This window comes from Coffea arabica, chromosome 10c (genome assembly GCF_036785885.1).
Source record: "Coffea arabica cultivar ET-39 chromosome 10c, Coffea Arabica ET-39 HiFi, whole genome shotgun sequence".
NCBI classification, from domain to species: Eukaryota; Viridiplantae; Streptophyta; class Magnoliopsida; order Gentianales; family Rubiaceae; genus Coffea; species Coffea arabica.
Window position 1 is genome coordinate 16,214,933 of NC_092329.1, and position 27,001 is coordinate 16,241,933.

At 33.6% G+C, this 27,001-nt stretch overlaps 2 protein-coding genes and 1 long non-coding RNA gene across 7 annotated transcripts; all 3 read right to left on the reverse strand.

Annotated features, from left to right (window-relative positions):
- Positions 1 to 288: 288 nt before the first annotated feature.
- LOC113714641 (indole-3-acetic acid-amido synthetase GH3.17-like) lies at positions 289 to 5,120 on the reverse strand. Of its 3 annotated transcripts, none has more exons than XM_072069632.1 (5): positions 4,886 to 5,120; positions 2,698 to 2,965; positions 2,448 to 2,549; positions 1,572 to 2,353; positions 289 to 1,191 (listed from the first exon to the last, which is right to left on the reverse strand). In XM_072069632.1, the coding sequence occupies exons 1-5, from the start codon at positions 5,061 to 5,063 to the stop codon at positions 620 to 622; spliced, it is 1,902 nt and encodes a 633-aa protein (XP_071925733.1). In that variant the 5' UTR covers positions 5,064 to 5,120; the 3' UTR covers positions 289 to 619. The 3 variants fall into 3 exon arrangements, with proteins under 3 accessions (XP_071925733.1, XP_027094417.1, XP_071925734.1); XM_027238616.2 differs by having other exon boundaries at positions 2,698 to 2,991; positions 4,886 to 5,026; XM_072069633.1 differs by having other exon boundaries at positions 2,698 to 2,991; positions 4,832 to 4,967.
- Positions 5,121 to 9,810: 4,690 nt separating this feature from the next.
- LOC140016056 (uncharacterized) lies at positions 9,811 to 12,063 on the reverse strand. Its single transcript, XR_011822391.1, has 3 exons — positions 11,897 to 12,063; positions 10,439 to 10,501; positions 9,811 to 9,944 (listed from the first exon to the last, which is right to left on the reverse strand). It is a non-coding gene; the product is annotated as an uncharacterized lncRNA (long non-coding RNA).
- Positions 12,064 to 14,694: 2,631 nt separating this feature from the next.
- On the reverse strand, positions 14,695 to 19,123 carry LOC113714637 (indole-3-acetic acid-amido synthetase GH3.17-like). Of its 3 annotated transcripts, none has more exons than XM_027238599.2 (5): positions 18,944 to 19,123; positions 17,137 to 17,430; positions 16,882 to 16,983; positions 16,004 to 16,785; positions 14,695 to 15,591 (listed from the first exon to the last, which is right to left on the reverse strand). In XM_027238599.2, exons 2-5 carry the CDS (start codon positions 17,427 to 17,429, stop codon positions 15,020 to 15,022), a joined length of 1,749 nt encoding a protein of 582 aa, XP_027094400.1. In that variant the 5' UTR covers position 17,430; positions 18,944 to 19,123; the 3' UTR covers positions 14,695 to 15,019. The 3 variants fall into 3 exon arrangements, with proteins under 3 accessions (XP_027094400.1, XP_027094402.1, XP_027094401.1); XM_027238601.2 differs by having other exon boundaries at positions 18,895 to 19,123; XM_027238600.2 differs by having other exon boundaries at positions 18,890 to 19,123.
- Positions 19,124 to 27,001: the final 7,878 nt, after the last annotated feature.

Consider the following 27,001-nt stretch of genomic DNA (forward strand, 5'->3'; position numbering starts at 1 on the left):
ACATCAATCATGCACAAATACAAATAGATCTGAAAAACAAATCTTGATATTACAAATCTAAAAAATTAATAGAATATTACACTGTGAAACTACAATAATATCAAAAGATAAAACACTTATTGCCCCAATATCATCTATGCATGCTTCCAACTGTGTTGCTTCTTTTCTCCCAGATCTGCTAATTAACTGATTTAAATTTAGATGTTAAAGTGAGATCTAACGAGGTAGATCTAAAAGATTTCAGATCCGACAACCAAATATGCAAAAACTTAGATCTAGTACAAAAAATAGAAAAAAAAACTACAAAAGCTATCATTAGAAATTTCTAGGAGAGGAGAAAACTGTCATTCAAAATTCCTAAGAGAGAATAAACTCTCACTGGGAAACTCCATGAGAGGAGAATAACATCTTTTGCTACTAGAATAACATTACCCTCAATTTGATGAGTAAAAGAGTTTCAGATACTATCCTCATCCACCAAGCTTCACAAACAAACTGAAAAATAGTAGAACACAAATGCATCCATACAATGGTGAAGTACTTTTAAATTCGACATTGCAAGACAAGGAATGTGAACGCCTAGGATGAAATATGCAAAAAGATTCTTGAAGACCACAGGCTACGAGTCTTGATTAGGCACTTCTCTGCTGTAAAATTTTCCCACTACTCTGGAGTCCAGAATTACAATGGCTTTCTCAGACTTTATGTTCTTAGGTGTCTTGTACTGGTTTAAAGAAGTTCCTTGGGAAACATAAAAGTCCATGAGCACGTTGAATGTTCCTTGTTTCACAACTCTAATTTCCAATGGACCAATGGCACTGATGCTCTGATTCCTCAGCCACTTATATTTCTGGTCCAGAGATTGTTCCACTAAACTACAACATTTTTCCATTTTAACCTGATCAAGTTCAGGTGTATCATCGTTTGGTCTGAGTTGAAGCTCCCAAAAGAGTACATAGTGACCAGGAATAGAAGATGTATCAGCATAGCTACTGTAATCCAAAAGAAAGAAGCCAAGTGGTTGAAGGATCTGCATTGCTATTGCAACTGCTTTTTGGAGGTCTTGTTCAGTTGTTTTATCTGTGTGAATACTCAAAACCACATTTGTCCTTTGTACAAATTTGAATTGGGGAGTGGAATTGTGAAAACCTGTCACCAGGAGAATATCCTCCATTCTGTACCTGTACAAACCTGAAAATACATTCTTCCATCAATATTCTAGACATTAGAGCATTTAAGCATTTAAACTGTCTAATAATCATTGGTTGTGTATCAGGATAATAAATGTACAGAAAAACCAGAATGTAATAAACCTATATTCGACAAATTTGAACATCAGAACAAGTTGTGCACATTAGATGTCCAAGGCAATTGTTAAGTAGAAATTAATGGAACTACTATCCATTTTAGAACATGATAAAGCGTTTAAAATGGAGACCAGTAGACACCTTGAAGAGGCACTTCTGTGTTTTATCGAATACTTTTTCATGGGTCAGACTAACAGAATTATAGTTCACATCTGTGGCACACCACAGGCAGTTAGGGTCGATTCAAAAGTACAGTGATCTCACCTGTAAAGGTCGTGACAAGAAGTTCGTAATGTTGGCCAATCTTAACATTAGCAAGATCCACAATGTGATCTTTCAAATGAGCATCTTTCCTGTTGGTGCAGTTTGGATCTTGATGATTGTCAATTGGTAAGAACTCATAGTAGGCCATGTTTGGTATAAAAGTATACGAGACATCATAAGGACTGCACAAGGGTTTCATGTTTATCCCAAAAAATGCCTCTGAAGAACCATAAAGTGATGAAACTACAGGTAACCCACCCGTATAGAACTCAAGTGCAGGGATATATTGTGCCATGGACCCTGTAATAGTGGCCAGGACATACTTGGTCCTTGGCCAGATCTTCTTAATTATCCCTTCCCAAGACTTTTCTTGGCATACAAGATCAATTGAATCAGCCAAATCCGGCATTTGTTTGCTCAAAATCAAGGAGACAGCCCTTTTGCAGTTAGGGTCAGTGATCCAAGCACTTATTTGTCCAGTTCTTATGTTGGAAGACATTTCTTGCCAATGTTCCTCAAAAAATTTGATTATCCTTAACAAACCCGAGGCGAAAAAAGTACCAACGCTTACTATCGCATCTCGCTGCACAAGGCCACAAAGTAATTGACTATACAAGCTCTGATTGGTATCTTCACACAATATAAACTGAGGATATCTGTCTTTTCTATTCTTTATCTCGCTTTCTGAGGCTGTTCTTAAAACTAAGCCACCAGGAGTGTGGATATCCGGGTTGATAAGGACAAATAACAGCGCTTTCCCATCGCTCAAGCCCTGTAGGTACCTTAGTTCAAAGCTATACGTTTAGCACTTTTTGTTTGACTCTTATAATTCTACTGAAGAAATAACAACTGTATATTCATTGCATTAGACTTTACCTGTTTAAAACAGTATCACGGAGACAACAAATAAAGGCCCTGCGCTCTCCCTCTTCAGCAGTTTTTGGAATCCACTTTTGCTTCCCACCTGAAGTGCCCGAGCTGCCAACGAAGTTAATGATTTCAGTTAAGAAAAACAAGAAATTCATGAAAAAGAACAGAAATGACTCGTGCTTCAGCATTATTGATCTCACTCCATTCAGGAGTTTCCTTTCATCTAATTAGAACAAAACAAAGAAACTGAATTTACCTTTTGAGTAGCTCAGTAATGGATTCATTAGTTAAAATCCGAGATGGCTCTCCATCCAGTGCAATTCGATCGATGTAAATCTTGATATCTTCATAATCTACCACAGGAACTTTATTCTTGAATAGTCCCTTATCAGAGTGACCATTAAGAAAACCCTTCAAGTAATCAGTGCTTGCATTTTTAGTTAAAATCTCCTCCAGGACCTGTTCTTGTATATGACCAGCATTGCTGGTTATATCCTCCAAAATCCTCGAACCAGCTTCAGTATCTGTTGGATCAAAAGTTGGCAGCATTCTGGTAAAGAAAAGAAATGCAGAATCTGAGCTTGGGGATGGGAAATATACAGGGAAATTAATTAATGAATAAGCACGCTCAACTACATTGTCTTGAGGAAAAGATTCACGCCATGGTTAAGCCCTTTTAAACCCATTGGCCAGGTGATCCATCCTTTCATCCTCATTCCCTTCTCCAAGATGCCTAGTTAGCGTGCCGTATGTTACCATTGTAAATTTGTAATGGTGTAAACAGAAAAACTCATTGAGTTGCTTAGTCTCCTTATGCTATGCTCATCACTTGCACAATCCAAAATCACCAAATGATCTTGAATGTACCTTCGATCGAGCTCTTGTGGATCTATATCCATGCTTGAGTTCAATCAAAATCGAATTCAAATCGAGTTCGAGTAATTTGAGTTGCTATACGAATTGAGTTGGATCTCCATATAATATTCCTTATTTAGCTTATAGAGTTTTTATGTATATTTTGTCGAGCAAGCTCAATCTCGAGCTTCAGCTTGTCCTCATAATTTTCTTGAGTCAAACTCAAGCATGAACACGTGATGTTCATTGAACTTGAACTGGGACTCAACCATAAATTAATTTTCTTTGATCTTGAGTTCTAGTACCTCAATATTTGGGCTTGATTTGGCAAATAACACCCCTACAGAAGTGATCCAAAATTTAAATGAATGGCACATTTCTAGTCATAAAAGGAAGCTTATTCGTATGCATCTTCCAAAATATGGCAAAAATATACTAGATACCAGTTGTATTCTGCAATACAATTAATAGCGCAAATTATACTTTATCTCCTGTTGTTTAATACTTTTCCATGTAACCCTTCTATAGTTTCCAATGCTATGTATAAACCCTTATGTTTGGACTAAAGTTTCAAAATGATAGAAATGGTACTCTGCAAGGGAACCAACTCATAGGGTGGAAAAATGAACTTACCTACTCGATACTCAAATCAAGGTCACTTGGTAAGAGCTCGTTTGAGTTTGGTTAGCCAACTAGTTAAGCCAAATTTGAACAGGATTTTATCTCAATAACATTCAAATTCAATAAAAAAAATTCGTTCAAACTCTGTTCAGCAAATAAACAAGTCAAGTTTGAACAAAATTTCAAACTTGTTAAAATAATCAAAAAAACTTGAATATTAGGGTTTTCAACTTGATTAGATTCGTTTACACCCCTATCAACTAAAATGTTGAGATTACCATCATTTAGAAACTAAAATGACTAAAATTGCCAAAATATGTAAACACAGTATGCATGACATTTTAGTCCCTTATGGTTTAGTGTTTTCCACATAACTACCTTTTGTTTTTAAAATCTATACATAACATCTGGTTAACAAATAGTTTTCATATTAACATAGGGGTATTTTTGATATTTTAGTAGATTAGGTTACCGAATGCAAATTCGGTCATTTTGACATTTTAGTCCAAATCATGATGGAGTTACATATAGTTTTGAAATGTATAAAAGGTTGATATGGAAAAGCACTAAATCACATGAGACTAAAGGTATAATCTATCCTAATTAATACAAAAGTGTTGATTTTGGGGGTTTTCCAGTAAACGGAGTTGCCAAATAAAACGTGTAACTAATGTCACCAAACTTGTCAGCATGATAACCATAACTCTGACAAATACTGAACCAAAAGAACTACATATTAAGACAGGATTAACAACTTGACTGTATGAATCTTGTTGACTTTCGACCTACAAATGCAAAGCATTCGAAAAAATTGTAAATATGTGGCCAAGTAAGCATACAGCATAGGAAAAAAGAAAAACATATGAATCACATCAGAAACAACAAGAGGAAATTAATCAAGGAAGCCAATATACCTCACCTAAAAGGAACATGATTGCATATAATCCTACTGCCCAAATATACCTCACCTGGAAAAATCTTGATTGCACTATGATACCACCGCAAAATCTTGCAGAAAATGAAGCCCTTGAGACCTAATTTTTGTCGACTGCTACTCAGTGATGCAGGCACTAGGGAACAGTGAAGCTGCCAAGGTTGACCAATTATCAGTGATACAGGAAGTTGTTTGCGTCGGTCCCTATTCATCAAAAGTTGACCCGAAATTGTACATACATACAGGGAGAGTTAGCAGTTTTAGTTCCCAATGTTTTGGTCCACGTATCAAATTAGTCTTCAATGTTTAGATTAAAAGAAATGGGAGAATTGTAATTTTGGTCCTTAACCTATCACCCATACGTAGAATTAGTCCTTAATCTATTTTGCAAAGCAAATGTAGTCCCTTTTTTTTTTTTTTTTTGTCAACACTAGGGTGTTCGGGTCAATCATTACGGGCCCGACTAATCCCCTGCAGCCCGAGAGAGGAGGCTCCACTCCACACTGAGCATGTTAACAACGGAACTCGAACCCTAGACAAACCAGGAAGGTCGCCATACCTTAAGGAGGGGGAGCGGACCGCTCGAGCTATCCTGTAGGAGCAGAAGACCAGCCACGTAAAGTGGCAAGTTTGTGGAAGGCAGAGGTTGAACTCCTGACCTCCAGCCCAAAGATAGTGATGACCACTGGACCAAATGGCCAGTGGCAAGATCACAAAAATGTAGTCCCAGTCTATCCAACTTTGCACAAAAATAAGCAATAAGTACAATGGCTAACTACAAGAATTTAAAATCTACATGCACAAGACATGCATCAATTTGTCTAGTAGTAATTATAATAAACTTAAATTATAAAACTAGAATTCTCCTTTTCTTCCACTACTTTATATTTTATTTATTATTGCTATATTGTCATCCAAATTATAATTTATTTAACAAAGATATATATAGGCTACCACCATGCTGCGTCAATATAATGTGGTTTCATGAAATTTTATAGAAATTTAGGAACACATTCATTGTATATTTAATTTAATTCACATATTATTTTATTTTTCAAAGCTCTAATTATAACTACTTAAAACTCATAGGACCGTAATCATCCAAACTCCAACATTAGGGTCTAGAAACACGAATTCAAAACTTTTGACTAACTCCAATTTGATATTAACCATTAGTTATGATGATTTTCCATTAGTTGTCCTAAAGCTGTCTTAAATCACAAATTTTGGGGAGTAAATTTATTTTGTAAAAATATTGGGGACTAATTTGACATATAGGCTAAACATGGGGAACCAGAACTAATATTTCTCCCAAATAGATAATCCCTTGTGTTGTGAGATTATTAGATCTTCCCTTACCTAAAATCCCACTTGTTTTACTTTCCATTTTATATATATATATTTCATTTGGTGGCCAACTAGGGGAAGGAACTTTCTGAAATTGCTAGGCAATTACATCATACAATTGATGCCCCACATGGTGGTAGTGAATTTGAAATTGGATTAATAAAATTGATTGTCAAGCCACAATTAGTTGCACTGAAGAGAAACATTCATTTTGATTTTGCATATTGTTGTATTACTGGTATTTATGAGAGTGGATTTAGTTGGTAAGGTTTGTTCACATTATCTAATGAAATTTTAAATACAAGTGTCGTTACCAGTAATCTCTCATTAGTAAACAATTTATAAGAACCACTACAAGACACTTCGTATTAGGGATGCAAACCTCAAAGTTTGCAACATTGTATTCCTACTCTATTCCTAAGAGTTTGATGAACCTCAAAGTTTATGATGGCTAGTTGACGGTGGAGTAAACAAAACAAATTAATATATGTCTCGACAACTAACTTGATTTATAGAAGAAAGTTGTAGTGTTTTTAATGTGAATGAGTTATGGATCACGGCTTGATAAGTTTAGGTTAATTAAAGTAGCCACACGCAATCAGGCTCAATTATAATTTAGCCCCTTTATTCACCAAATGTGCAGGTCAAACCCCATGACTAATAGTCAAAGCCATGAAATGAACTTTGGTTCATGTCAGTAGCTGAAAAGACAATTATGCCATCAGAATTTCTAGCCTTGATAAGTTCACCCTTCTCATGCCATTGGATAAAAATACCATTCTCCCATCAAAGGAAATATGTCATTTAAAAAAGTTAAATGATGAAGTTTTACCCTTGAAGTTTGCAACTCTTAACTTGAAATATAAGCATTTTGACCGGTGGTCAAATCTAAACAGGTATACTCAACTCTGTTCCCATGGTTATAATGACCAATTTACCCATTACTAACTATTTTACCCTCATGGTGCACAATCTAAAATTTTCTTCTTTGGATTGGTGTTTTCAACCTGACGCAATAAATCAAGAAACAAAGAGTTGAAAATAGCTTTTCTTTTTTCTTTGTTTTCTTTTCTTGTTTGTTTAGCACTTTAGAGACGAGATTGATGTAGAAGAATGCACAGAAGTTTGGCTTTTCACCGGTTGTTGGGATCAATTTGTGCTTCCCTCCTGAAGTACCTGAGCTGCAAATATTTCTACAAGACTACTCAAAAATCACAGTGGTAATAAAACACAAAAAAAAAAAAAAAAAAACTTTTTACTTTGATCAATGGAAGTAATTTTCGTAATCCGTAATTTACATTGGCAATGTGATTGCACTATATTAAATTTCCTCGGGATTCTGCACTTCTTGAAATTCTCAAATTACTATAATCTATCTACCTTATGATTGGCTCAGTAATGGTTTCAGCAGATATTAAATTAGATGGCTCTCCAGCAGCTATTCGGTCAATGAAAGGCTTGATATTTTTTCATCTTATATTAGATCGGCCACCTATGAGAGTTACAACATTATGAGAATCCTATTTTTTAATATTTTACATACATTACATTATAAATAATAATATATTATTATTTTCAAAGGTTTTTTCAAGTAATTATATAACAAAACATTCTATAACACCTCTTGAATATGCTGTCATTCATTGCAAAATATTTGTACAATTTTATAGCACAAATGTAGTGTAACATCACTGATCTGACAAAGCCTTTCTAATACTATCACTTTACTTGGAGCTGAGAATTCTGTTGCCGTAAAAAGAAACAAAATATTCCAATAAACTTGAAGAAAATCAAAATATCACCAAGAAAAATTGATTAACAAAAGTTTAGTGATTGAAAATTGCCAACCAGGGAAAAGGAAAATACCTCATTACCAAAATCTTGTTATTTTGTCTTCTTTCTTCCTCCCTTATCCTTAAGAGAATAAGATCAATAGATTGATTACAGGATAAGAAGAATAAACCCTTCATTAAACCAAAAGAAAGAATAACAAAGGAAGGGATTTATTTAAACACACTGAAAACAATAGACTAAAAACCTTCGAAGAACAATAGCTTTCTTTTTTCGGATGCCAGTCTCTTAGAGACAGTCTCTTAGAATTTTTTTCTCATGTACTAGATTAAGGGGTTCAAACTCAGCCTAGTGCATTACAAAGAAGTTTCACTGCTTCCTTTGTTCAAAAAATCTAGGGAGGGCACGTCAAAAAAATCCAGAGAGTGCAATAGTGCACTCCCCCTTCCCCATAAAATAGAAGTAGTATAGATTATTGCCATTAGACAAGCAAAAAAAAAGAGTAGGAAAAAGAAAAGCAAACATACCTGACATAAAAAATTTTATTGTACTGAGATCCCACGGCAAAATAATGTAGAAAATGTAGCTTTGGGAGGGACTTAGACCTGCTATTTTGTCCCAAAAGGAGCTGTCTGAACCACTGATGTGACGAGGATGTTGGTTTTAATCTTATTCAATAAATGACGACCGGATAATGTCATAATTCCTTATAGTATAAAACTCTTATTCGACTTTTTTATCCTACAGGTTTTAACATCTGCACCAAGAAAACGAATGGTTGTTAGCAATAATTATTCTGAACGATGTAATATTTGTTGAACAAGGTATAATTCTAGATGAATTACTTGTAAAACTTAACAACAAAGACACAATTATTACATATGGGACATGCATGAACAAAAACAAAATATCATATCTCTGTTGTGTTGTAAGGATGTATAAGAAATTTACATAGAATTTCAAAATGTTCAAAAAATATTACATCTACCTTCCCTGAAGGTTGATTAAATTATCAAATGAACCCTGTGATTTGAGCAAATTACATTTATACCCTTGCAAATAATAGCGTCTAAACCCAACAAACGGTAGTAATGAAATGACAAAATTGCACCTTGCAAAATACTACAGTTATCGCCCTCAAAATTTGTCCAAATTTAGAAAAGTTCCTATACTTTATTAAAAAATTGCTTTAATGTGATGCAAAAAAAATGAAACCTAAATTAAAAGAACTAAATCAATTACTAACGACTAAGAAATGAGCAAATAAAAATAAAATGAGAAAACATCTTAATTTTTCCTTTTTGTGACTGACTTATTTCAATTGTTACCATACTCTTTCAACCCACTTTTTCCATTATACTAATATATATATATATATATATATATATATATATATATAAGTAATTTGTTGTGTGAAAATAGTATTTAGCTACACTATATGAATTTTTATCCATAACATAATACTAAATTTTTATCCTTAATTCTTAATAAGTGTCTTTTTAGGAATTTTACTTCTGATTTCCAAATGGAAGCCTTTGTATGAAAACCTTAACATTCAGTGCTTATTAGAGGATGTAAAGCAATAGGTTTTCTATTTTGGAAAAAAGAGTTTGATTATTTATACATTCACATGAAAAAGTGTGACAGCCCCACCTTACCCTATGGCGAACCAAAGGGTTTGGCAGACTGCCTGCCCAACTCTCACCGGGACTCAGTCAAACCTCAATCAATTCCGAAATAAAACCACAAGAATTCGTATAACCATAATCCAAAACTTAAAGCAAAACTCATATACATTGCTATCTCAAAAGGGAGTACAAGCATCGAATATACAAAGGTTCTCAATTCTGCATACATTCAGTCCGTGCCAAGCACTAGGACGAGAACCATTACAAAAAATTCAAAGGCTGAACCAAGTTAGTCTATACAGAGCTCTCATCCTTGCTCGTCTTCCCCTGTTAAGGAAAACAAAACTAAAGGAATGAGCTAAAAGCTCAGTGAGGTTCCGAATACATAATCAAACAATCAATCCAATACATTAAACATAGAGTATCAATAATTCAAGAAACATTTACACTAGAAAGCAATAATAATACATACATTAAAAGGATACGGGCTCACAGGGAGCCATTTATTCGTTCGTTCGTTCGTTCTCCTGTCATTCCCCTTATTCCTCCAATCATTTGAAAATGCATTTTTGTAAGTGAAACCCTCGTTCATTCGTTTATTTCATTCACCCCCAATTCAGCCAAAAGGCTTACATCATGCACAAGTAACGTTTCAATCCTTGAAATCATTGAAAATTTTACATTTATTTAGGTCGAGTGTGATAAAGTACACACTCGCCTAGAAAACTCGTTTTGAAAATTCTTGAAAGCACTTAACACATTATCAAACAATAACACAAGCCATGAAGTCAAGGAAAATATAGCAAACAAGGAACACTCACCTATGTACGCAAAATAACGTCCAAAGTGTTCTTCCGGGTATTACCCTCAATCACCAAGGAACCCTAATATAATCAAAAGAACACATTATGCTTCAACTATCAAAGATTTAAGTGATTCGAAGAAAATTCGAATACGTACTAGTACAAAATATAAATATGATTTTGGTAGTGAAAAGAGTACATTGAAACCAAAGAATATAAGTAAAATATTTGTAAAACTTATGCTCACTCGTAAAACTTTAAAATCTCCATTTGAGTCGAAGTGACAAAGAAAACATATTTCTATTAGTCGTAAATTTCATTTTTTTTTCCAAGGGTACAAGTTCTGACTAAATTCTAACTTATATACCTCGATAAAAGAAGACACCAATATCCTAAATGGTTCAAGTGGTATTCGCTCTCAAGCCTTGCTCAAGTCGCAAGTATATCTACCTAGCCCTCAAGCGAAAATTTAGGCAGCATGCCCTTTGTATTTACCTATTTTCCAACCATTTATAGCTTCATTGTTTTCCTCAATCAATCCCAAAGTCACACACAAAATCATCTCATTTCAATAGCCATTCCATAGGTTCAAAGTCATACAAGTACAAAATCAAGTTAGGAACATGTGCGGAAATGAAGTTTGCGTCAAGAAACAAAAGACAGTTTTGACGTTGTTTTGCGTAACGGACACAACCGAGACTACGCTTATCGGATTGAGGTAAAATTTATACCGTTTCGAAGCTAAGACAGAGATCTACAACTTTGATGAAGACCACTTAGTCCAGTTCATAGTGTATCTAGGTCAAAATTTCGAATTACAGAACCAGAATCTCACAAACAGGTCAGTTAACCACACTATGCTTAAACGACAATAACTCAGGCTACCGAAGTCCGATTGAGGCGTTTCCAGTGGCATTGAATAGCTAAGACATAATACTAAAACTTTTATGTTTTGGCTAGATACTAGTTCAGTACATATCATGGTGAAAAGACACGACAAGATTGGTGAAATATTCAAAACTGAGCACTGGATTCACCTAGGGCAGTCAGGGTATTTCGATCTTTTCACAGTCTACCTTTCTCCGATTGAATTGAAATTTTGTAGGCAATTATAAAACATCATTCTCTACAACTTTCATGTTTTAGGCTAAGCCTAATTCGGCCTCTAACATGGTGAACTAGAACCGGGCAGAACTGGGTATAGTTTAACTTCAATTCTGGAAATTTGCTACAATCAAGGTATAAATCTCATTTTTAGCTTGAAATCATCACTATCACCTCTTATATCACCTTATATACATCATATACCACCCACACAATAAGTATGATAAGTGAATCATTCAAACCCTAACTCAAATTCATCACCCCCAACAATCTAAAATCACTTGATATAAGCATTACAAACACCTTTGAACCACAAATAAGCTAACAATGAATCTAGTATTAAAAGTAAAGAGAGATTTCTTGGCAAGATACCTTAAAACCACAAGAAGATAGTGGTTTAGTCTTTCCTCCTCCAAAACAACTCCACCACAACCATCAAGCTTCCTAGTTGAGCACTTGTATGGTGTAGTTTCAAATTTGGTTGGCTAAAACTCAAGATTTGAGCAAGTTTGGAAGCAAGAAATTGAAGAGCTCTCTTGTTTCTCCCCTCAAGAGAGTCGGCCAAGAAGCAAGAAAAATGAAGATATTTTGGGTCAAATTTTGGTTTTTAGTAAAGGTGAAAATGAGGTCAAAGTCCAACCTCCAATGGGTTTGCAACACTTGGCCCTTCTAGTGTTTTCTCTAATCCTTTGGCTTCCAATGGTTACATCATATAACAAATCTCTAATTATCCTCTAGCACCTTGTATAATAATAACACTTAGCACAAAAATCACTTAGTCACCAAACTTATATCGCACTAGCGGGTCCCACATCTATAACGCACTTTAAATTAATGTACACTAACTCATACTAGGAAAAATGATTTTAAAACTGTACTTGCTTGTAAAAATGCAAAGAAATAAAATAATGCTGAGAAAATGTGAAATTTTTTTTTTTTAGGGTTCTCCCAAAAAGAATTCTTAATATAGAAAATGTAACGCTAGTATCGTTGTATAATTATAGTCCTTACATTACATGTATCGGATGATAAAGGTATTTAGTGAGTGTTCATTAGGTGTAATTGGGAAGAATGGAAAGTGAGAATAAAAAGTGATTGAAAGAGTCAACACCATCTCTCCCTTTTTGTACTTTTATCAAAAGAGGTTTAAACAATACATTATTTTTATATTTTTTTACACTAATCTTTCTAACTTTACGTATTCATGAGGGGATACTTGTACTATATTTTACGTATTTTCATAATATCACTCAGCTCCCTTGAGATTTTTAAAATCTCATTTACTTCTCTTAAATTGACATTTATTGTAACATTTTAGCCCCTTTGAAGGAAATGCAAGAAAGATAAAACTTTTATTCCAGTACTATCTTTATGTTATCTTACTTATAAAGTTTCCAACAACAATAAAAAATACAATAAGGTTAACTTCTTATAACATGTGAATTTCTTCACTTAAACTATTTATTTTAGTTGTTTTGAAACAAAGCAAAATTTACACCTTGAAAAATTCACATATATGAAGAGATTATTTTAATTTTTCAATACAACTTAAACAACATCATGTATTCAAATGTAATTTCTAAAAAAATTTCTTGACTTTCATATAACTGTTTACGAAAGTTTTCAAGGTGTTAATTACACCAAAATCCTCCTAAGTGGTTGATTTTAACTAGATTTAGTTTATCCACGTCCTTTGTAATCTCACCATGATCTCGATATAGAGAAATATAGACCATTATCAGATAACAATTTTTTTTTTGTTCTAATCTACATTTTTTGGTTTAAAAATTTTATTTTCTTTTGATTTTTTGGTTAAATAGTTATTAAGAGTAAGAGTAATATTGTGGATTTGTGACATCTGATAAGAATATTTAGTCTTATCAAATTGACACGAGAGGCAAGTGAGATTTTAGAAACCTCAGAGGAGTTGAGTGATATTATGAGAAACCTCAGAGGAGGTTTCTGAAATCATCCCTATTTTTCTACTAAAGTTGCTGCTACTACGAAAATAATACACTAGAGAGATGTATGCATTATTGGACTATTTTTATATGGGGCAAAGAACGGTTTTAGGTTAGGTTTTTGTTTATTTTCAATTGTTTAAATTGGAGCAGCTTACAATGTAGGAAAAATTAGATTGTTGTATCTAAGAAGCAACATATTGAGACCTAATACATAAATAATACTATATAAGGGCGTGAATCGTTTTAAAAATAGCGACCTAATTCATACCTCCTCTTATCATGTCATAATTACTTGAATGAAACTAATTATTTTATTTTTTATGTTACATCGAGGAAAGATGAATTTTGTTCATCTTCTATTTGAATTTAATGTTGGAAAGTATTTATAATTACTTAATTACATTTGGCGTAGAACCAATTGGTTATGAGGAAAACTTCTTCTGCTACTAGAATAGTTTTACCCTCAATTTAACGAGTGCGAGAGTTTCAGGTGCTATCCTCATCCACCAAGCTTCACAAACAAACTGAAAACATAGCAGAACACAAATGCATCCATAATGGTGAAGAAGTACTTGTAAATATCAATGGTGCAAGACCAGATGTATAACCGCCTTTGTATTTCATCTAGGATAAAATGCACAGAAAGATTCTTCAGCTCTAGGCTACGATACTTGATTAGGCATTTCTCTGCTGTAAAATCTTCCCACTACTCTGCAGTCCAGTATTTCAATGGCCTTTTCAGACTTTAAATGAAGGATACTTTAAACCAAAAAAAGTTGCTTTCAATTGATAACAATTAACAAAATAACACCATCTCCTAGTGTCACCTTTATCGCCCAAGAATTAAATAAAGAAATATATGTGCTGCAAAAGGGCATTCCAAGCGAAAGCAAAGTGGAGAAGGGTCAGATGTAGATGATCTTTTCAAAAGAAAGAAAAATGAAAACCAAAATTAGTCGTGTTTGTTTAGATATTACAAATCTAGAAAATTAATAAAATATTACACTGTGAAACTCCAAAAATATCAAAAAATAAAACACTTATTGCCCCAATATCATCTATGCATGCTTCCAATGCTTTTTTTCTCCCAGATCTGCTAATGAGTTGATTTAAATTCAGATGTTAAAGTGAGATCTAACGAGGTAGATCTAAAAGATTTCAGATCCGACAACCAAATATGCAAAAACTTAGATCTAATGCAAAAAATAGCAAAAAACTACAAAAGCTATCATTAGAAATCTCTAGGAGAGGAGAAAACTGTCACTCAAAATCCCTAAGAGAATAAACTCTCACTAGGAAACTCCATGAGAGGAGTGTAACATCTTTTGCTACAAGAATAGCATTACCCTCAATTTGATGAGTACAAGAGTTTCAGATACTATCCTCATCCACCAAGCTTCACAAACAAACTGAAAAATAGTAGAAAACAAATACGTCCATACAATGGTGAAGTACTTTTACATTTCGACATTGCAAGACAAGGTATATGACCTAGGATGAAATATGCAAAAAGATTCTTGAAGACCACAGGCTACGAGTCTTGATTAGGCACTTCTGTGCTGTAAAATTTTCCCACTACTCTGGAGTCCAGAATTTCAATGGCTTTCTCAGACTTTATGTTCTTAGGTGTCTTGTACTGGTTTAAAGAAGTTCCTCGAGAAACATAAAAGTCCATGAGCACGTTGAATGTTCCTTGTTTCACAACTCTAATTTCCAAAGGACCGATGGTACTGATGCTCCGATTCCTCAGCATCTTATATTGCAGATCCAAAGATTGTTCCACTAAACTACAGCATTTTTCCATTTTAACCTGATCAAGTACAGGAAAGTCATCATTGGATCTCAGTTGGAGCTCCCAAAAGAGTACATAGTGACCAGGAATAGAGGATGTATCAGCATAGCTACTGTAATCCAAAAGAAAGAACCCAAGTGGTTCAAGGATATGCATTGCAATTGTAACTGCATTCTGGAGGTCTTGTTCAGTTGTTTTATCTGTGTCAATGCTCAAAACCACATTTCTCCTTTGTACAAATTTGAATTGGGGAGTGATATTGTGAAATCCTGTCACCAGGAGAACATCCCCCATTCTGTACCTGTATAAACCTGAAAATACACGCCTCTATCAATATTCTAGATATTAGAGCGATTGAGCTTCTAAACTCCCTAATCATCGTTGTTTATGTTTATCAGGATAATAGATGTACGAAAAAGCAGAATGCAGTACCTATATCTGACAAATTTGAACATCAGAACAACTCTTGCACATTACATATTGTTAAGCAGAAACAAATGGAGATACTTCCATTTTAGAACATGATAAATAGATTCAGATGGAAATCAGAAGACACCTTCCGGTGATAAGATGCAAACAGTTCAAGAGGGAATTTTGTGTCTGCAGAGTACTTCATGGGACAGACTAACAGAATTATAGTTCACGTCTACAGTATACCATATGCAATTAGGTCAATCAAAAGTATAGAGATCTTTTTTTAGATCAAAAGTACAGTGATCTTACCTGTACAGGTCGTGACAACAAGTTCGTAATGTTGGCCAATCTTAACATTAGCAAGATCCACAATGTGATCTTTCAAGTGAGCATCCTTGCTATTGGTGCAGTTTGGATCTTGATGATTGCCAATTGGTATGAACTCATAGTAAGCCATGTTTGGTATAATAGTATATGAGACATCATAAGGACTGCATAATGGTTTCAAATTTATCCCAAAACATGCCTCTGAAGAAACATAGGCTGGTGAAACTACAGGTAACCTGCCTGTATAGAATTCAAGCGCGGGAATGTACTGTGCCATGGACCCAGTAATTATGGCCTGGACATACTTGGTCCTTGGCCAGATCTTCTTAATTATTCCTTCCCAAGATTTTTCTTGGCATACAAGATCAATTGAATCAGCCAAATCTGGCATTTGTTTGCTCAAAATCAAGGAGACAGTCCTTTTGCATTTAGGGTCAGTGATCCAATCACTCATTTGTCCAGTTCTTATGTTGGAAGACATTTCTTGCCAATGTTCCTCAAAAAATTTGATTATCCTTTGCAAACCCGAGGCGAAAAATGTACCAATGCTTACTATCGCATCTCGCTGCACAAGGCCACAAAGTAATTGACTATACAAGCTCTGATTGGTATCTTCACAGAATATAACCTCAGGATATCTGTCTTTTCTGTTCTTTATCTCGCTTGCTGTAGTTGTTCTTAAAACTAAGCCACCAGGAGTGTGGATATCCGGGTTGATAAGGACAAAGAACAGCGCTTTCCCATCGTTTAAGCCGTGGAGGTACCTTAGTTCAAAGCTATACATTTAGCACCTTTTATTTGACTCTCATAATTCTGCTGATGAAATAACAACTGTAAATTCATTGCATTAGTGAATTTACCTATTCTGAACAGTAGCAAGGAGACAAAAAAAGAAGGCCCTGCGCTCTCCCTCTTCAGCAGTTTTTGGAATCCACTTTTGCTTCCCACCTGAAGTGCCCGAGCTGCCAATGAAGTTGATGTTTTCAGTTAAGAAAAACAAGAAATTCATGAAAACGAATAGAAATAACTCGCTCTTCAACACTTTTGACTTTACTCTCACTCCATTTAGGAGTTTCCTTTAATCTATTTACAATAAATCAAAGAAACTGATTTACCTGATCAGTAGCTCAGTAATGGATTCATTAGTTAAAATCCGAGATGGCTCTCCATCCACTGCAATTCGATCGATGTAAATCTTGATATCTTCATAATCTACCACAGGAACTTTATTCTTGAATAGTCCCTTATCAGAGTGACCATTAAGAAAACTTTTCAAGTAATCGGTGCTTGCATTTTTAGTTAAAATCTCCTCCAGGACCTGTTCTTGTATATGACCAGCATTGCTGCTTATATCCTCCAAAATCCTCGAACCAGCTTCAGTATCTCTTGGATCAAAGGTTGGCAGCATTCTGGTAAAGAAAAGAAATGCAGAATCTGAGTTTGGGGATGGGAAATATACAGGGAAATTAATTAATGAATAAGCATGCTCAACTACATTGTCTTGAGAAAAAGATTTACGCCATGGTTAAGCCGTTTTAAACCCATTGGCCAGGTGATCCGTCCTATCATCCTCATTCCCTTCTCCTAGATGCCTAGTTAGTTTGCTGTATGTTACCATTGTAAATTTGTAATGGTGTAAACAGAAAAACTCATTGAGTTGCTTGGTCTCCTTATGCTATGTTCATCACTTGCACAATCCAAAATTGCCAAATGATCGAGCTCTTATGGATCTATATCCATGCTTGAGTTCAGTCAAAATCGAACTCAAATCGAGTTCGAGTAATTTGAGTTGCTGTACGAATTGAGTAGGTTCTCCATGTAATATTCCTTATTTAGCTTATAGAGTTTTTATGTATATTTTGTCGAGCAAGCTCAATCTTGAGCTTCAGCTCGTCCTCATAATTTTCTTGAGTCAAACTCAAGCATGAACACATGATATTCATCGAACTTGAGCTCGGACTCAACCACAAATTAATTTTCTTTGATCTTGAGTTCTAGTACCTCAATATTTGGGCTTGATTTGGCTAAAAACACCCCCAGAGAGGTGATCCAAAATTTAAATGAATAGCACATTTCTATACATAAAAGGAAGCTTATTCGTATGCATTTTCCAAAATATGGCAAAAATATACTAGATACCAGTTGTATTCTGCAATATAATTAATAGGGCAAATTATACTTTACCCCCTATGATTTAATGCTTTTCCATGTAACCCTTCTATAGTTTCCAAAGCTATGCATAAACCCTTATGTTGGGACTAAAGTTTCAAAGTGACAAAAATGGTACTCTACAAGGAAACCAACTCATAGGGCTGAAAAATGAACTAACATATTCGATACTCGAATCGAGTTCGCTTGGTATGAGCTCGTTCAAGTTTGGTTAACCAACTAATCAAGTCAAATTTGAATAGTTTTTTATGTTCGATAACATACAAACTCGGTCATTTTGACATTTTAGTCCAAATCATGATGGAGTTACATATAGTTTTTGAAATGGTAAAAGGTTGATATGGAAAAGCACTAAATCACAGGAGACTAAAGGTGTAATCTATCCTAATTAATACAAAAGTGTTGATTTTGGGGGTTTTCCAGTAAACGGAGTTGCCAAATAAAACGTGTAACTAATGTCACCAAACTTGTCAGCATGATAACCATAACTCTGAAAAATACTGAACTAAAAGAACTACATATTAAGACAGGATTAACAACTTGACTGCATGAATCTTGTTGACTTTCGACCTACAGATGCAAAGCATTCGAAAAAATTGTAGATATGTGGCCAAGTAAGCATACAGCATAGGAAAAAAGAAAAACATATGAATCACATCAGAAACAACAAGAGGAAATTAATCAAGGAAGCCAATATACCTCACCTAAAAGGAACATGATTGCATATAATCCTACGGCCCAAATATACCTCACCTGGAAAAATCTTGATTGCACTATGATTCCACCGCAAAAATCTTGCAGAAAATGAAGCCTTTGAGACCTAATTTTTGTCGACTGCTACTCAGTGATGCAGGCACTGGGGAGCAGTGAAGCTGCCAAGGTTGACCAATTACCAGTGATACAGGAAGTTGTTTGCGTCGGTCCCTATTCGTCAAAAGTTGACCCGAAATTGTACATACATACAGGGAAAGTTGCAGTTTTAGTTCCCAATGTTTGGTCCATGTATCAAATTAGTCTTCAATGTTTAGATTAAAAGAAATGGGAGAATTGTGATTTTGGTCCTTAACCTATCACCCATACGTAGAATTAGTCCTTAATCTATTTTGCAAAGCAAATGTAGTCCCAGTCTATCCAACTTTGCGCAAAAATAAGCAATAAGTACAATGACTAACTACAAAAATTTAAAATCTACATGCACGAGACATGCAACAATTTGTGTAGTAGTAATTATAATAAACTTAAATTATAAAACCTGAATTCTCCTTTATATTTTATTTGTTATTGCCATATTGTCATCCAAATTGTAATTTATTTTACAAAGATATATATAAGCTACCACCATTCTGTGTCAATATAACGTGTTTTCATGAAATTTTATAGAAATTTAGGAACATATTTGTTGTATGTTTAATTTAACTCACATATTATTTTATTTTCAAAGCTCTAATGGCAACTACTTAAAACTCATGGGAACATAATGATCCAAACTTGAAACATTAGGGACTAGAAATACGAATTCAAAACTTTTAACTAACGCCAATTTGATGTTAACCATTAGTTATGATGATTTTCCATTAGTTGTCCAAAGCTGTCTAAAATCACGAATTTTAGGGGGTAAATTTATATTTGTGAAAATATTGGGGACTAATTTGACATATAAGCTAAACATTGGGGACAAGTAATCTATAAGAACCACTAGAAGTGGCAAAATGGATATATGGTTGATAAATGGTTTTAGTTAAATGGATAGTGGATCAAATTAATCCAATCCAATTAAAACCATTTAATAAATGGATCTAAATGGATGTCATTTAAATGGATAGTGTAAACCATGATCCATCCATTTATCCATTTACTCTCCCAAATCCTAAATTTAAGATCCAAATGTTTTTTTTTTTCAAAAAATACAGATCCCCAAAATTCTATCCTTAAATCAGCTAAAACCTTTTGGTAATAACAAATGCTTGTACTACTACTCTATTTCAGTTCTTCATAAAATTAGTTTAGTTCCAAGAAAATTTAACTGCTGTAGTCAATTTAACCTTTCGTCATTACTTTAAGTATCATTTTGTAAAGTAATGAACAATTAAGAACTTGGCTATATTTTTATAACTTTTGAATGAATTGAATACGGCTTTACAGTGAAAAGAAGTTTACGTTTCCAATTTTTTGCACTCCTGTTCAAGAGTGATGTCTTGAATAAAATTGGAGCTCTAATAAGAAATCTTATGTTATTTGACAAGTAAAATATTTTCTTCACATGTGCACGTAGTATCTAAAAATGTATGAAACTCCTTATTATACAATTGATATACAAGCTACCTTATATTACATAGTAAATTAGGTGCCTTTTTTTTGGATAGTTGGGTTGGGTGATAAGGGGAGAGGGATTGCAAGTATGAGAATTTGGAAAAAAAAAAAAAGGTGTCATTTACATATCTTAACCAATGTTGCGGGGACACTCGTTAGAAAAATTCTTTTTATAAATAAAAGAATTAAAAAAAATAAAAATTATTTTGACACTGCATGATGCATTCTTGCTTTTTCTTTACTTAAGAATATAAATGTTTGCAATCATTACTACATGAGAGTTTAATTAAAAAAAAACAAGAGTAGAGACTAAAATATAATTTTGAAAAGGATGGAAGAAGTCTAGGAACTAGAAGCAAATAAAATACAATTAATGTTATTGGTAACTTGGCATGTGAGGAAGTTACGAAGGAAAGAATAGGTGGTCCCACAAAATTAATTTGACATATGAGAAAGTTATGAAGAAAAGAATAGATGGTCCCATAAGATTTTATCTCGCATTTTTATAAATGTGTTTTCTATTTTTTAAGTTAAATGGATGAATATGGATAACATGGATAATCCATTTAAATCCACCAATATGATTGGATTTAAATGGTTATCCATTTAAAACCATTGAATTTATATGGATCATCCAAATCCATTTAAGGTTGGTTTATATGGATGGATTGGTGGATATGAATCCATTTTGCCACTTCTAAGAACCACTATAAGGTGCTCCATATGACGTATGGAGGATCTCAAGGTGCTTCATATGACATATGGAGAATTTTGAGAAGAATTTGTGGTGCAATTTCCTAGCATTGTTTGTTCTGATAAATACGTCACCAGCCTACCCTGAATTGGAATAAGATAATCTTTTTTCTCCACCCAAATGTTATAATTACCAAAAAGAAATTAAGACCACATGCTTTTTTTGGCGTCCTATTAGGACTTGTTTAGATCAAACTAGTTGAAAACAATGGTTGCTGCTACTAACTTGGTTGTGGAAGAACATATTGTATTCCTACTCTACTCCGAAGAGCTTGATGAACCTTAAAGTTTATGATGGCTAGTTAACGGTAGAGCAAATACAACGAATTTACATATGTCTCCACAATTAACGTGAACGTACTGATTTATAGAAGAAAGTTATACTGTTTTTAATGTGAATGAGTTATGGATCCAACCTTGATAAGTTTAGGTTAATTAAAGTAGCCACACGCAATCAGGCTCAATTATAGTTTAGCCCCTTCATTCACCAAGTATGCAGATCAAACCCCATGAATAATAGTCAAAGCCATGAAATGAACTTTGTTTTATGTCAGTAGCTGAAAAGACAATTATGTCATCAGAATTTCTAGCCTTGATAAGTTCACCCTTCTCATGCCATTGGATAAAAGTATTCTCCCATCGGATAAAATATGTCATTTAAAAAAGTTAAATGTATGACCCCTGGATTTTCACTCCTTGAAGTTTGCAACTCTGAAATATAGCATTTTGAACGGTGGTCAAATCTAAAGGAGTGTGCTCAACTCTGTTCCCATGGTCATAATGACAAATTTACCCATAACTAACTATTATACCCTCATGGTGCACAATCTAAAATTTTTTTCTCTATTGTGTCCTTGTTTGCGGGGGATTACAAATACGTACAAAGCACATGATCTTTAATGAAATGTCTTCTTCAGCTATTTATTCTGTGCCAATATTTAAAACCAAAGTCTCTCCTTTGTACATATTTGAATTGGGGAGTGGTATTGTGAACACTTGTCCCCATGAGAATATCCCCCATTTTATGCCTATAAAACCCTAAAAATAACACAATACAAAAACCTAGGTTGAATGGATATTGCATAGATTGTTGAGAGTGGGTTCAATTGGCAAGACTCATTTATTTTGCTTAAAAGAAGTTGAGATTCGACTTCCATTATCAACAGTCTTTTATTAATAGGCAATCTGTAAAATCCACTATAAATTGTTGAAAGATGCATCATTGGCCTACTTTAGCTTAGAATGGAATAACCTTTTTTCCTTCTAAACTTTATTATTACAAAAAAAAAAAAAAAAAAGGACTACATGCTATTTTTGGCATCTTGTCACTTGTTAGGACCTGTTTGCAGATCAAACAAATTGAAACACCATTTGTGTTTAGAGTTGTTACTCCACTACTTACCTAGTGGAGTAATGCTTACCACGAAACCCCGCTGTGTACAGAAGACACGGCAAATTGGAGCAAAGTTTTTTTTTTTTTTTTTTCCGACTGCCAAAATGATTTCAGTAGAAAATTAAAGGATTTAGTCCCTCTTGAATTTGTCTTTCTTCTTAATTTCTTATCGGTAAATCCACTTTTTATTACATTTCTTACCACCAATCCACTGGAAGTAGTTATAGGGTGCGCCATGAAAAGAAAGTGCATCCGTTTTCCTCCATTCAAGTTTGAGAAATACCTGAATCGAAAAAGCAGATCAGCTTGCTGTATATTCTTCTTTGGATTGCTGTTTTCAACCTGACGCAATAAATCAAGAAAAAAAAAAGTTGAAAATAGCTTTTCTTTTGTCTTTGTTTTCTTTTCTTGTTTGTTTAGCACTTTAGAATCGAGGTTAATGTAGAAGAATGCACAGAAGTTTGGCTTTTCACTGGTCGTTGGGATCAATTTGTGCTTCCCTCCTGAAGTACCTGAGCTGCAAATATTTCCGCAAGACTACTAAAAAATCACAGTGGTAATAAAACACAAAAAAAAAAAAAACTTTTTACGTTGATCAATGGAAGTAATTTTCGTAATCCATAATTTACATTGCCAATGTGATTGCACTATATTAAATTTCCACGGATGCTACTGTTGGAAATTAGTTTGTAGTATGAAAATTGATCATGACTTGTGACATGAACTTTATTTTCATGTCTAGAAGTTTGATTTATGAATTTCCTACAAGATTCATTGGTACATTGAAGTATCTTCTCAAGTCCATTAGTTCATTTATGGAACCACTCAATTTATGTACTTGGTGTACTAAATTCATAAATGGATATTAAGTGAAGATACATTGATATATCTTCTCAAGTTCATTAATTCATGAAACTACTTAATTCATGAATTTGAAATACTAAATTCATGAATGGACATTAAGTGAGAATACATTGTTGTATTTTCTCAAATTCATTAGTTCATGTATGGAACTGCTCAATTCATGAACTTGGTGTATTATATTAAAAAATGGATATTAAGTAAAGTTCATGTAGTTTTGCTCTTGAATTGCCTATAAATAGAGGTATTTTAACCTCTCTTGTGGACGAATTTCTTAGAATATTGCTAAAATAAAAATTATCCAAAAAGTGGTGTGATTTGAGGGGTTGTTTTGATTTAAGGGTCGCCGCAACTATGAAATGAGGCTACGAGTAAAAATAATAATATTAATTTAGATTTATTTTGGCCACCTTCATTTTAGTCAATTTTCTGCCCCTTTTTTTCCCCAATGATCCGCCACTAATCAGATGAGCGGCGGAGCATCAAATTTCCATTTCCACTTTTTGACTTTTTGTTCACATGTGCACTTTTTGACTTTTTGGTCATTTGCAGTGTACTTTTCATGCGCACTTCGTTGTTCATTGGCTACTTTTTTTCAATTTTTTATTTTTCTGACATCGCAAATTTCATTTGTGACGTCATTTTTTTATTTTCCTTCCACCACAAATGTCATCAATTGGATTGCGGCTAAATTTGCTATAATATATGGCTAGTTTTAGTTGGCCATCTCCCCTTATCCCTTCCCCCTAGATTAGACTAAATTAGATTATAGGACATCTATCGTTACCGACAAAAAAAAAAAAAAAAAAGATTGTGGCTAAAAATTTTTTTTAGTGAAATTTTTTTTTATAATGAAAAAATATTTTAGTGAAATGTTAAATGCTAAACCCTAATTAAGCCTAATTTATTATCATTATTACATTCTATAAATATTGTTCAATGCTACATTATTTATCATTATTTAAATTAACATTAACATTAAAAAATTTCAAAACTATGACTTAGTCAAATTTTATTTGTAATTTAATAGCACATTTGATTATCATCTTAATTTATAAAATTAACATAATTCTAATATTATATATTATATTTTTTATAATTCTAGTTTATAATAGGATTTTAGTAATACAATTTACAAATTTTGATTTTAAAATTACGCAAGAACAAAAATAACTTTCGTTGCTATTAGGTTTTGCTAAAAAAAATAAAAGGAATGTATTGCTGCTCATGAGATGATCGGCGGCGCGGAAGAAAATTTAAAACTTTCGAAAAGTGAGAACAAAAAAATTCCTTCGCCGCTCATTTCTTTTGCAAAAGTGAAAACAAAATTAAAATAAAAACATCGCCGCTCATCACATGGACAATATTGCAAAATTAAAAAAAAAAAAAAAGAAAGTTAATTTTACCAAAGGTGCTTTTGGACTCAAAAGCTTTTCTAATAGGATAGGAGTAAGGCCTTTTTTTGGTCTTTTGTTTGAGAGATGTCAACCTGACTCGGAGTAGCAGAAGGCTTTTTCATATGGAGATAATTCGTCAACCACCGAATAAAACTTCTAAGGAAACCCCAACATGCCAGAAGTGTGATTCCTTTGCTTGTACTTTCGTTCACTACGTTAGCTTGTCCTTGAATCGGCAATCGGCAATAATTGAAATAGTACTACTTTGACGTGAACATGACATTTTCCGGCAATAATTGGAATACTGCAGATACTTTGATGTGAACATGGATCTGTCTGGCAATAATTGGAATAGTACTACTTTGTCGTGAACATGACATTTTTCGGCAATAATTGGAACAAGGATACTTTGATGTGCTACTTTGACGTGAACATGGATTTGTCGGCAATAGTTGGAATAGTACTACTTTGACGTCAACATGCCATTTTTCGGCAATAATTGGAATAGTGATAACATGGTTTGAGACATTATTGAGTAAATCGGTAGCTTTGATTTTGCAGATCTAAAAAGTTTGTTGTGATTGATGGTGAAAAAACTAAGGCCGCGAATTCAAGTTGTGGCTTTAGTTGGCTGTTTTTTTTAATAAATTTTTTTATAAAAAAAATTAATAACAGGTTGAGCGCTTTTTTTAATAAAAAATAATTAGATGTTGGGATGGGAGGAAAACTATCGCCGCAATTTCCATTTGCGGTTTTACTTAAAAAATTGCTTTTTCACTAAAATATTTTTTTCATTCTAAAAAAATTTTTCACTAAAAAAAATTTTTGGCCGACGGTGCACGATTAAAAGAAAAATTGACGACATTTGTGGTGGGAGGGAAATAAAAAAATTGACGCCGCAAAGGAAAATAAAAAAATTGAAAAATAGTAGACGCAAATGAAGAAAAAGTCAAAAAGTCGAAGAATTTTGATGCAGATGAGCGGCGAAACATTGGAAAAACAAAGGGCAGAAAATTGACTAAAATGAAGGCAGTCAAAATAAATATAAATTAATATTACTTTTACTGGTAGCCCCGTTTCATAGTTGCGGCGACCCTTAAACCAGAACAACCCCTCAAACCAACTTCTTGCATCTCTTTCTTGTGAAAACTAAACTTGTTATACGATAGTTTTCGTTTCATTATATCCTAAAAGTAATTTGCCATTTCAACCCAGTTAGCAAGATTGTGGGGGCAACTAAGACCTTAAGAAGAGTGATCACATGCCTTGGAAACTTTCTTGAATTCCTCAAAATTATTGGTCAAGTTCTTGAAATTATTCTTGTAATAGCTCTGTGGTAGGTACCATACACGTGTAATCCCCATATTCTCCAACAGCTACAATTCTTAAATTATTATAATGTATCTACCTTATGATTAGCTCAATAATGGTTTCAACAAATATTAAATCAGATGGCTCTCCAGCAGCGATTCGGTCAATGAAAGGTTTGATATTTGTTCGTCTTGAAAAGATCCTTATTAGATCGGCCACCTGTGAGAATTACAACATAGTGAGAATCCTATTTTTGTTATATTTTAAACACATTACATCATAAAAAAATGATATATTATTATTTTCAAAGGGTTTTTCCAAATAATTATTTAACAAAACATTCTGTAACACCTCTTGAATATGTTGTCATTCATTGGAAAATATTTGTACAATTTTATAGCGCATATGTATTATAACATCACTGATTTGAAAAAGCTTTTCTAACACTATCACTTAACCAGGAGCTGAGCATTCTGTTGCAGTAAAAAAAATTCCAATAAACTTGAAGAAAATATAAATATCACCAAGAAAAATTTGATTAACAAAAGTTTAGTGATCGAAAATTCCCATTTAGGGAAAAGAGAAATACCCCGTTACCAAATTCTTGTTATTTTATCTTCTTTCTTCCTCCCTCATCCTTAAGAGAATAAGATCAATAGATTGATTACGGGATAAGAAGAATAAACCCTTCATTAAACCAAAAGTAAATAGAACAAAGGAAGGGATTTATTTAAACACACTGAAAAAATAAACTAAAAACCTTCGAAGAAAATTAAAAATAAAGAC

What these genes read in the sequence shown, in the direction of transcription:
- LOC113714641 (XM_072069632.1), bottom strand. Translation starts at nt 5,063, where the DNA reads ATGAATAGGGACCGACGCAAACAACTTCCTGTATCACTGATAATTGGT. An exon ending in TGCAATCAAGATTTTTCCAG is followed by an intron (nt 2,966 to 4,885) that starts GTGAGGTATATT and finishes TTGATCCAACAG; the next exon opens with ATACTGAAGCTGGTTCGAGG. An exon ending in TCTTGTCACGACCTTTACAG is followed by an intron (nt 1,192 to 1,571) that starts GTGAGATCACTG and finishes ATGTATTTTCAG; the next exon opens with GTTTGTACAGGTACAGAATG.
- LOC113714637 (XM_027238599.2), bottom strand. Translation starts at nt 17,429, where the DNA reads ATGCTGCCAACCTTTGATCCAAGAGATACTGAAGCTGGTTCGAGGATT. An exon ending in CTTGCTACTGTTCAGAATAG is followed by an intron (nt 16,786 to 16,881) that starts GTAAATTCACTA and finishes CTTTGAACTAAG; the next exon opens with GTACCTCCACGGCTTAAACG. An exon ending in TGTTGTCACGACCTGTACAG is followed by an intron (nt 15,592 to 16,003) that starts GTAAGATCACTG and finishes GTGTATTTTCAG; the next exon opens with GTTTATACAGGTACAGAATG.